This window comes from Electrona antarctica, assembly GCF_951216825.1.
Source record: "Electrona antarctica genome assembly, chromosome: 23".
Classification (NCBI taxonomy): Eukaryota; Metazoa; Chordata; class Actinopteri; order Myctophiformes; family Myctophidae; genus Electrona; species Electrona antarctica.
The window spans coordinates 32,758,675-32,770,861 of record NC_136804.1 but is presented as its reverse complement, the minus strand read 5'-3'; the positions used below and the strand labels follow the sequence as shown (position 1 = coordinate 32,770,861).

The following is a 12,187-nucleotide window of genomic DNA, read 5'->3' as shown; positions in this document are numbered from 1 at the left end:
CAGGTGAGACTCAGACGTCATCAGAGCCCCTGATGTCAGAGGTCTGGTGTGGTTATGAATTAATGATGTGAAGGTGCACCCGAGGAACACCAGTCTCCTAATGCTGTACCCCAGAGTATATCTATCTCTAGGCTAGAGCAGTGTTGTTTATGGCAGCACATTTCTATTTTAGGTTAGTCATAGTCTTTGGAATGAAACTTCATTTAGTCACATTTTAGTCACCTGGAATGTTTTTAGTCTAGTTTTAGTCGACTAAATATGATAAGATTTCAGTCGACTAAGGGCCGATTCATACTCCTATTTTAGAGCCGAATAAAAGTCGGTTCGGCTCTGTAGAGCCTACAATGTGACGTCATTTGAGGTTCGGGGGGGGCGGGTACCGTCCTAAAGTCGGCTCTTCGGTGGTACTGAAAATTTCTGACGAGCCGAAATCATTTCGGCACTACAGCGCCGAAATAGGAGTATGAATCGGCCCTACAGCGCCGAAATAGGAGTATGAATCGGCCCTAAATCTACAGTTGATTTAGTCGACTAAAATGTGTTTTGTCGGGCCTTGATGACTGATTTTACACTTGCTGAAAATAGCCGATCTACAAGCTCACAACGCGTCGCGCCGCGACGCGTTGTGAGCAATATCTCACAACGGGTAAGGGCTAGTAGTATTAGTCGACGAAAGCAACACTGGCCACTGATGTCAGAAGTCTGGTGTGGTTATGAATGAATGATGTCAAGGTGCACCCGAGGTACACCAACCAGTCTCCTAAGGCTATCTATACCCCAGAGTGCATATATATATATCTTTAGGCTACAGTATCATTATTTCAGTGCTGCACCGGTCGTTGAGAAATAATAACCCCCTTCAAGGATCTTGAAGGGGGTTATTTCTAAACAATGATCCCACTTATTCCATGGCTACCATGGCTACCTGCGTACATTCTATATCCGTTGCATGTTCCTGCAAACAAAACAAGCCTCTGTGAATTGGTATCTGAGTCAACACGCTGCGTTCTATTTACTCCAGAGTCCTGAGGTGACATCTCGTAGAGCGGGAGGTCCTGAGGTGACGTCTCGTAGAGCGGGAGGTCCTGCTCAATCGTCTTTAGGCAGCAGGCTACACTATATCGACGGACTGGGAAGAAGGAAAAACACGTCCGTGTTTTCGACAGCTTGATTGTTAACTATGCCGATATTGATATATTTGATCATGACATCGAATAGTTGCTCACTCCTTGCTTATTTTGCTGCTATAGATTAAAACATAGAATAGAAGTCGAATTTGCGTTTCCGTAGTATGTGTTGTAATTGACAGCATAAAGAGGCAATTAGTTTAATAAATAAATAAACAACAAAGCAAAGTATTTCCTTCCTTACTGAAAGTATTCCACGTTGTTACCAGTGCGGCCGTTCTTCCAGCGCAACACAGTTAGTTGCCTCGGAAAAGTGTTGATCAAATAGAACACATTTTCGGTTATACTGCATTGTCTATTTCTCGCTTCAAATGTTTTCAAAGACGTTCCTGAGAGCAATGTTCCGCTGTGTGAATTACATTAAATGTGTTTGTTTACATGGCTGTCATGTAAACAAACGGCATCCATTCAAGCAGCGCAGACAGGTGCTCTGAGGCTTTGATTAGACAGCTGTCTGTTATGGAGCCCATTAGTCGTTATCCAGAAATAAAATTGCACCGCTGAAACGAGCATTCACCAAGCCAAACAATAATACTTTTACTGTGTATACAACAAATGGTGTCTCTGCATCTCTCTCTCTCTCTCTCTCTCTCTCTCTCTCTCTCTCTCTCTCTCGCTCTCTCTCGCTCTCGCTCTCGCTCTCGCTCTCGCTCTCGCTCTCGCTCTCGCTCTCGCTCTCGCTCTCGCTCTCGCTCTCTCTCTCTCTCACATGCACACACCTCCCATACATGCGATCACACAAGCTAATCTACATGAAAGTGCAGTTCCTCTCCAACTATAATGAATGCATTCGCTCAATCACACATCACTTATGTATTATGTCCTCTTATCTTACGCGATTCTGCATAACTTGAAGGTGTCGACACACCGAAGGATATTCACTTTGGTCGCTGGGTTTTGCGATGGGACAGAAGTGTTAATTCAGGCGTTCGACTAATTGCCTCTTTATGCTGTCAATTACAACACATACTACGGAAACGCAAATAAAAGTTTTTGTGTGGCTTTCGCCTTTATTTTATATTTTTATGGAGGGACAGACAGTAGGCTGACAGGAAATGGGGGGGACATGCAGTAAAGGCCGTTGGGATCGGGAGTCGAACCCGCGGCACACTGCCAGACTGGCTTACCAGCCAAGGTGCCTGGACCACTGAGCCATGGCCCAGGCCCGCAAATTCGACTTCTATTCTATGTTTTAATCTATAGCAGCTAGCAAATAAGCAAGGAGTGAGCAACTATTCTATTTCATGATCAAATATATCAATATCGGCATCGTTAATTAACAATCAAGCTGTCGAAAACACGGACGTGTTTTTCCTTCTTCCCAGTCGGTCGATATACTGTAGTCTGCTGCCTAAGGACGATTGAGCAGGACCTCCCGCTCTACGGGATGTCACCTCAGGACTCGGGAGGACCTCCCGCTCTACGAGACGGCCCTCAGGACTCTGGAGTAAATAGAACGCAGCGTGTTGACTCAGATACCAATTCACAGAGGCTTGTTCTGTTTGCAGGCACATGCAACGGATATAGAATGTACACAGGAACCCCTCCAGCATTCATTTAACACTTCTATTTTGTACACTCTTACACTCAAGAACTCAAGAACACCCAAGATGGTTGTTGTGAATGTGTGTGTAGCAGCTAACAATAGCCACAACACTCTAGAGTCGATCGACAACAACGGGAGGTAAGAATAAATCTATCGCGACTAGCGACTGGACCGCGGAGGGCCGTCTAACACAGGATCTTTTTTCATAATTAGACGGGATGATTTAGATTGCGAGTTATTAATGTTTTAAGATTTTCGTTTTCATCAGCTAAACTGGTTCTTATCAGTGTTGTCTAGAAATGTGTCTACTTCAGCGAATACACCATCTTCAAATTTACGGTTCCGAAAAGCAATCAATGCTATAAAAATGGTGTGTATATATTGCAAACAGATAGCTTCTCATGCACATCCAGGTGGGGGAGGTGCTGCATGGTAGGCAAGGTGTAAATTCAGGCCAAAGAGAACTTCCCCAGGGAAAGGAAGGGACCGCACACTCCAGAGACTCAGGACAAGATTACTTATGCTTCATTTTTTATTGCATGCCGCGTTTCGCCGTTTGGCTTCGTCATACATGTATGCAAGCACCTGACGAAGCCAAAACGGCGAAATGCGTTGTGCAATAAAAAATAAGTAATCTTGTCCTGAGTCTCTGGAGTGTGCGGTCCCTTCCTTTCCCTGGGGAAGTTCTCTTTGGCCTGCATTGGTTTACATTGTGTACTGTAAACAATTAGCGAATTAGCGATTGTCAAAGTAGTACCCCATCTCCACTCTCCAGTCGCAGGGGGAGCACTCCCTATACGATCACTGCACCAGAGCCCGCTTGACCGCGCACCTGTATCCGCTCAAGCCTAATTTATGCTCCACCAATGCAAAGGTGTTGCACGTAGAGCACGGACAAGAACAGCATACCTCTAAGGCTCTGAGCTCACAACGGTCACGTCCGCGACATGATGTGAGCTTGTTTGTCAGCTATTCTCGGCTCGCAATACCGTTTGCGGGGTGTATACGTATATTTGTCTCGCTAGGAGCGTCTCAACCACCACAGTGGAGGTTGAATGAACTGAAACCAGCGCTCCCCAAAACAACAGGTTCTGTTGGGAATTGATTACATGAAACCGCTGCCCTGCGGTCTCGTTGTTTGTAAACAAAAAATAATCCATCTATAGTGTGTGACTGTGTGGCTTCAAACATGGTCTGTATAGAAACCAATGGGTGATGTCACTGTTCCTGTGTCCATCTTTCGTTACAGTCTAAGGAACACAACTTTAATTCATTTTCTGTATTGTCCTGGAGAACAGAGAGAGGAGCCGGCGGTTGTTAATATGCAGAGTTCTCGAAGACCAAAGTGGCGCGGGAGAGTAGAGGAGAGAAACGTGATGTTGAGAACAGAAGTTATCACGTTTCCATCTGACAACTTGACCTCAATTAACCTATTCTGTGTGTGTGTGGTGTGTGTGTGCGCGTGTTGTGTCTGTGTGCGCGTGTTTGTCTGTGTATGTGTGTGGAAAAGCTATCAACTAAGACTCTTGCGGGAGATATAGAGAATAGAATGTCAAGCACCATTATAGACGAGAGGAGAGCAGACGGGAAGAGGGAATGGGAGAGGAGAAAAGATTAGAGGACAGGAGTGGAGATAATGAGAGAAGAGTGGATAATGGAAAGGGAGAGGAGGAGAGGAGGACGAGGAGAGGAGGAGAGAGGAGAGGTCGCACAACTAACCCGTTGAGTGGTGAAATAAAACGCAGCTATCTTCTATTATCTTGTTCTGCGTGCGTGCGTGCGTGCGTGCGTGCGTGCGTGCGTGTGTGAGAGAACAGGTCATGACTTTGGTGAGCTATAATCTCACAATAACATATGTTATGATATCTCTTGTTATTATCTATTTCGTTCTCTTCTCCTCTCTATATTCTCTCTCCCATTTAAATGCAATGTTTCATTGCAATGAATATCCTTCTTCCCTAATTGTAAAAGTGGTGCAAAGGAGTATGCACGTTTATCCTTTCGTCGTCTTCTACCAAACCACTCTGTTCGCACACATCTCTCCATTCACAAATACTAACGCATGCCATAGGAAACAAAACGCACTACATCGCATCCTTCCAACGTGCATATTTATCGTACTGTTTGCATTTGTACCACATACTATGTTATTGTGCAACATTTTACCATAGGTGCTGTGATGCAAATGAAATCACACACACACACACACACACACACACACACACACACACACACACACACACACACACACACACACACACACACACACACACACACACACACACACACACACACACACACACTGGACAACTGGTCACTTGGACAGCTGGGAACCATAACCAACTGGGCACTAGGGACATGTGGCCACCTGGACGAGCGGGCAGCTGGACAACTGGGCAACTATAGAAGCTTGTAGAAGCACAACTAGAAGCTTGATGTACAGAATGTTATTTATAGCATGTAGTTTGGCAGATCCTATGTGTTCAGATGCTATAGAGACGATACATTTTACTTGCTGCAGTCTACCTATGGGCCGTTCACACCTGAGAGACAGCTGTCTCCTGGGTGTCTCCTGCTGCAGTCTACCTGGGGGCCGTTCACACCTGAGAGACAGCTGTCTCCTGGGTGTCTCCTGCTGCAGTCTACCTGGGGGCCGTTCACACCTGAGAGACAGCTGTCTCCTGGGTGTCTCCTGCTGCAGTCTACCTATGGGCCGTTCACACCTGAGAGACAGCTGTCTCCTGGGTGTCTCCTGCATGTGTTCTCTGTGTGTCGCAAGCTCGCTATATTCTTTTTCAATGGGAGTCACATGGTTTGACGAGACAACCTTGTTCCATGGGGAGGGGGGAGGGCAGAAGACAGCCGGGGAGCAAGCTTAATTGTGACACAGCTGTCTCTTATACTGTAGGATGTGAACGGCCCCTTATGTGACTATATTTACCTTGTTGTTTATATTGAGTAGAGTTCATGGCATCTACTCTGATCTTGCACTTGTAAGTTACAGTAAATGCCTAAGTGCTCTGTAGCGTCTGTTTCTAACAATAATGGGCCTGTGCTCTGTAGTCTGTAGCGTCTTTGTTTTGTTTTTGTTTTTTTTGGGGGCTTTTTTCCTTTATTGATAGTACAGTACAGTAGGTTGACAGAAAACAGAGAGGGATATGGGGGGAAGACACAGCAAAGGTAGTCAGGATCGGGACCAGCGGGAACCCGCGACACGCTGTCAGGATTACCAACCTATGTGCCCGGACCGCTAGGCCGGCCCGGGCCCTTCATTGTTTTGTGATGCAGCTATAGGGTTTTTTATGCTTCCCTTCTTTTTTGTCTTTAGAGTAGCCAATTATTTGTATGCCCTTTATTTCTCCCAATTTAGGCAAATTAATTCCTCCCACTGCTTGCCACTGCTTCTGCCGGGTAGGAGCCCCCACTGGGAGGACGTAGCACATCCTCCCTATACTCCCGTTCTTCAACACCCCCCGCTCACAGGCCCCACCCCAGCCCTATGCACAGTGACACCCCAGTCCGTAAGAGTACGCACAGTGACAAAGATCACCCTATTCGGGCACCCACAGACGTCTATACGATTATAACTTTTGCGGATATACAGCTAAAAGCGTATCCGTGTGGCTGTGGCCTCAGACACTCAACAGGCTGGGTCTTGCTCGCGGAGTCGTGGGGATATAGTTCGGTGTCTGGGACATTGTATTTTTTGTCCTACTTTACCAAGAGAGTCAGACAAACTTTCTGGATGTATTCTTTGTCTGTGTGCAGTTTGGAAGTTTCAACGGTGAGCTTATAGCTCCTTCCCTGCATGTCTATGGATCAAGTAGCTGCTCCTCTCAAAAGTAGGTTAATAGAGGCTCTGCAAAGCAGAGTGTTTAATATTTTGTACTGTGGAGCTGGGAGTTGCCAGTATTTTTAACAGACATTTTCACATGTACATTGCAAAATCCTCAAAATTAGTATGGGACAGTTTACAACTTTTCCTAAATGCACATATTCTTATTATTCCGCCATATAGCTGAATCTATTTGCTAATAGCTAAATTAACCACTTAAACCCTGGGTTTTACAACTGTACCTGCATTTTGTCCGTCTACACCATAGAGTATATAAAAGAATAGAGACTGAACTGCCGAGAAGCTCCGCCCCCCAGCTATTCATGTCAGTGGAAGTTGCTCAGTGGTGTTTTGAAGCACCCGGAAGACTGCCGGAAGTACCGTCTCAGAACGTCTACTTCCGCATGCAACCGCTCAATGTTAAAGCCCAGCTGCACGGGGTTTCCCGGTCATGAATACACGGGTCCGCCTGTAGTCCCTCCTCCTACCACTAGGGCCCAGAGCTTCAATGTTGAATAGCCTCACTGGCCCCTTGGTCTACACCAAATCTGAAAATGCTGATCTACAAGCTCACAATGCGTCACATTGTGAAGCATTACAAGTTTTGTAGATCAGCTACCTTTGGCAAATGTTACCCCCAGAATAGGCATACTGGCAGGTCGTCATTGTTGAGAAATAAACCCGACAGGACGATTAATCCCTGAGGAGAAGCCTTCACCGAGGGGTTAAATTATCCTGACGGGTTTATTTCTAAACAATGACCGACTTGCTGTCAATTATCCTGCTTATTATTACACAGCTACTTAATAAATTAATGAATAAATGAATACATAAATTGACCCAAAGGTAACAACGCAGTATTTCACTGCTTACGGTAATGAAGGTATTACATTAGTTTATGCTATAGGTGCTGCCGCCAGTCCTGCGCAACACTGTCGCCTCGGTGTGTTAATGAAATCGAATATTAAATTCTCGCTTCAAATGTTTTCAAAACAATCCCTGAAAGCAATATGGCTGTAAATGACATTGTGTGGCTGTGGCTGTTGGATATGGCACAGCGCAGCAGGTGCTCTGAGCCTAATTGGATATGACGGTGGTCTGTTACTGAGCCCAGCGGTCATTATCCAGGAGTAACACACCGCCGAAGTCAGTGATTGACCATTCAACCAAGTCGTGTAATAAGCAATTATAACGTGTAGTGTTTTTTTAGACATGAACAGACATTCAGGGATTAGGCAAAATATTCTTTCCACGCGTTTGATACAATCCCCCCCAAATGAACAACATTCTGTGTATCTTTTAAATGCAAATATCTCCTCTCCTCTCTGTCTGTCATAAGAAGTATAAGTGCTGTCAGGGACACAAAGACCAAATCTCTCCAGAACGCCATCGGACATTTACATAAACCTAGGGATTATCACTGTGCGTGTGTGCGTGCATGTGCGTGCGTGCGCCCGTGCGTGCATGCAAGAGAGCTATTGTGTGTGTGTGTGGGAGAGAGAGACTGTGTATACTTGGATCACTATTATACATGTCAATTGTCCTCACAAGTAGCCTATAGTAGAATTTGAGATATAGGTATTGTGAGGATCATAATTATCTGGTTTGTTTTTTTATTGTTAAAATGATTTGGGGGAGTTGGGTTTAATTAATTAAATTATAATTTTTTTTGGTAATCTTTTGAAATAATAATTTTAAAAGATTGTAGAAAATTAAGCATTGGGTTTTTTAATTTAGAGCAGTGGCGATCACACTTTTCAGGCAGATACCCCTAGCCTGGCTAATAAGCCAGTCGTGTGGTATTTGAGTCTGGAGATGCTGTGTATGGATCTTGTTTCCTGTGGGGCGGGTTCAAACATTTTCTCTTTGACGCAATTGGTCAGAGCTACTGTCAGTCAAAGGTCTCAAGCATTGAACGTCACTGTACCAAAGCCCGCCCATATTGCATACCGTGTCCCGATTGGCCACACCAGTTCTCTGGTGTAGGAAATGGGCGTACAATTGAGCCTCTCCAGACTGTAATCCGCCGGCAGGCAATTTTTTTTTGCCAACGGCTGATTCGGTCTGGTTTATTAGCCAGGCTAAGAGCCCCCCCCCCAAAATAATCATATTTGAACTGGGGACCTCCCACCCTGACAAGCACTTGGAATTGTATGCGTCGAGGCATTACATTTAGTTTGAAGATGCATTGCTGACAAATTTGAAATGAACTACCAAACTACATTAAAATTCTCGACACGAAATGGAAATGTAGATACAGTACAACCTTTACTGGTGCTGCACGATTCTTGCTCAAATGTGAATCTCGATTGTTCCTCCACAAGTATAATATCTTTTTCCCATGATAATATACTTGTCTTTGTCTGTGGTTGCTGAACATTACTACATTCAAAATGTAGCACCTGGAGCCAACTACTGTGGCTTTAAAGTCTCTCTCTTGCAGCAAAAACACAAGAGTAACTCAAATTAATTGGACAGCCAGCTAGTGTTGTAACATTCTTGCTCAAATTTTGAAATGAGATTGCATTAGGCGTCTGAATCTAGATCTCTGTCTTTTTTTTTATTCATTGCTGTGCATCACTACCCTTCGCTAAACCAAATGGTCTTCTACATCCTGACAGTTTTCTGAAAAAGCAGACCTACAAGCTCGTAGCGCGCCACTCGGTGGCGCGCTATGAGCTTGTAGATCTGCTATTTTTCAATAGCTAAAGCATAACATAATGCTAACACCAAAAGGGGTTCCCGCCCAAAATGGGTTAACAACCGTTGAGCGGCGGTGGCTCAGGGGTAGAGTGGCTGGATCGTAACCGCAAGGCCAGTTCGAACGCGGGCTCCCCCAGAGTTGGTGTCGAAGTGTCCTTGAGCAAGACACTGAACCCCTAATTGCTCCCGATGTGCTGGTTGGTGCCTTGCATGGTTTCCGCCGCCATCGGTGTGTGAATGTGTGAATGTAATGCACAATCTATGTAAAGCGCCTTGGATAAAGGCGCTATATAAATGCACCATTTACCGTTGATATGCCTGGGCAAGCTTCCGTCAAAATGGTAACTATCAGTGTCCTCACAAGTGTAGTACTCTGTGTGCGTGTGCATGTGTGTGTGTGTTAATCCTTTGAAAAGCCTTCAAAGTTTGCAGTCAATTCTGCAGTATTTATTCAAATGAATGCGAACCATGGTCCATGACACAAAGAGGTCTCCCCGTGTTCTCGCACGCACGCACGCACGCACACACACACACACACACACACACACACACACACACACAGTTCTCCCTTTCGTACTTGTGCACATCGATATGCATACGTGCACGCTTACGCCCACATGCACGCAGAAACCTCAAATCTCCATATTTCAACAATTGTATGTTTTTTTTCCCCTAGTAAATTAATGCCAAACCTCATCATACAAGATTGTTACACAAAAGTATTCAAAACAGCAGAAAACGGCAAGCTCACAATGTGAGTCTTTGTGAGTTTGTATATATCTGCTATTGACCACCTTGTCAATAATGTGATCAAAGACTTCAGCCTTGCTTCAGTGACCAATTACATTCATGGTTTACTTTGTAAAGGACTCGGAGCCCAGGACAATGTGAATAGAAATAATGCAACACCTTCTCTTCACGCAATGTGAGCTGGGGTTGAATTGAATAGTCTGTGAAAAGAACTGTGAATTGCTGAATTTCATGGTCAGAGTGGTTTTCAATTGAACACATTCTATTAGCTTTGTTTTCAAAACCAACCGCTGGGTCAATCTAATTAACTATGTAATTATGTTCTGCTTTCGTATGAAATGAAAATGCAAACTGATTATGTTTTGCCTTGGCCTCTTATTGTTTTGGAACAAAACATATTTTGTAACAGTTGATAACCTGTCTTCTTTCTGTTTTGTTTTTGTTGTTATTTTTAGGATTATCTGACGACTCACATGTTCGGCAACGCCGCAAGACAGGACCTCTGGAACAAATGTTCTCAGGTAGCGTGCGTGTGCGTGTGCGTGTGCGTGTGCGTGTGTGTGTGTGCGTGTGCGCGTGTGTGTGTGTGTGCGCTGATGTGATATATAGGCTGCTATGTAATTACCATTATTCCAGACTGCTGTTTTTAATGATAACAATTAATACTGTCAGACTCAAGCTTTATAATAGCATGTTCGACACTGTGTTCGTGCACGAGTTAATACATAAATATAATAATATATCTTCATCACACAGACAGAGAGAGTGAGGAGAGCAGAGCAGTGACACATTATGAGACGAGAAATGAACGAGAGATGGAATATGAAGAAAGTCTCTTTAACGCGTTTTGGGCGGGAACCCCTTTTGGTGTTAGCATTATGTTATGCTTTAGCTATTGAAAAATAGCAGATCTACAAGCTCATAGCGCGCCACCGAGTGGCGCGCTACGAGCTTGTAGGTCTGCTATTTTTGAAAAATCGTGAAAATATTTATTTCAGAAAACTGGAGGATTTAGATTTTTTTTTTTTTAATTTCGAGGTCAGGCCTAAATTGGTTAAACCCTGCTAATGAGGGGGAGAGAGAGAGAGAGAGGGAGAGAGAGAGAGAGAGAGAGGGAAATGTGATGACGGGAGAACAACAGGAACAGAGTGAGAATGAGAGAGGAAGCTGTAATTAAAGGGAAGGAACTGAGAGAGGAAAACACTATAAATAGAGAGCGAGAGAGAGGAGAGCTGACATAATGGACCTCTCTCTCGCTCTCTCTCTCTCTCTGTTCATTTAGATTTACAGACACGAGTCACACCTTTATACAAAAACTGCTCATTAAGCCTGTGGTTCTCAACCTTTTCTGGATGAGGGAGACTCACAAAACTCTGGAAAAGGCGGCAGAGAGCACCAAAGTCTGACGTAATTTATGCCTCCTACCTGGGTCACGTACACCCCCCCCCCCCGCCCCCATTCTAAATCCCCATAGACCTGTTTAATATTGCATCATATATAGTCCTGTGACGAACAGTCAAAAAGTGCTTTAGTTTTCGAGATACCCCTACCGGGCTTAGGACCAAACACAACATAGTTTTTCCTCATCTCTAAGGCCTCCCATACATGAAATGGATTCTTGTATAAAAATATTTTACTGCAAAAGTGGTGAAATTGATATTTAAAGTTATACACCCCAAAGTAAAAATACAGCCTGTCTGTCTGGGGATTAAGGCATATAAACTCATGTAGATTCACAATGGAAGCTCTGAGAGGTTTACAACTTGGCATACCTGAAGCCAGGACATCCCTCTACATTCTAGAAAACGAATAATGTCAATATGTGAATGTAAATATGAGATATAGACATTTGAACACATACCTACAATAGGCGGAAATGTAAATCTATGTAGAGTGTCTTCTTTACTTTGTAGTGACTCTGACATGGATTGTCATAGCAACACATATGAGGGCTTGTATGGAAGGTGTGGTTCTGCTGAATCGAGCAATACCAATTGTGTAACTGTAGCTTGAATACTTGTGGAGTTATGGCACTAAACGTATATGGTTTCCCAAATGGGAGGAAATAAAGCAGTCCTAATGAAATCTACAGTATCAAACAGATTCGTTTTATTTTGACTTCACTTATGCAAGGGTGGTGAAATTATAACAAATTCACTTGAGTAG

The 12,187-nt window shown here is 44.1% G+C and overlaps 2 protein-coding genes across 2 annotated transcripts in view; one reads left to right on the top strand and one right to left on the bottom strand.

Annotated features, from left to right (window-relative positions):
* Positions 1–12,187, bottom strand: part of ada2b (adenosine deaminase 2b) — a gene marked incomplete at its 5' end in the record, with an annotated part of 465,058 nt that overhangs the window by 98,909 nt on the left and 353,962 nt on the right. The gene's annotated exons all lie outside the window — the stretch shown is intronic.
* LOC306916759 (thyrotropin-releasing hormone-degrading ectoenzyme-like) overlaps positions 1–12,187 on the top strand; it is a gene marked incomplete at its 5' end in the record, with an annotated part of 250,604 nt that overhangs the window by 142,204 nt on the left and 96,213 nt on the right. Inside the window, one exon of the mRNA XM_079494774.1 lies at positions 10,477–10,542. Within this exon, the coding sequence (XP_079350900.1) occupies positions 10,477–10,542 (66 nt within the window). The remainder of the gene's footprint in view (positions 1–10,476; positions 10,543–12,187) is intronic.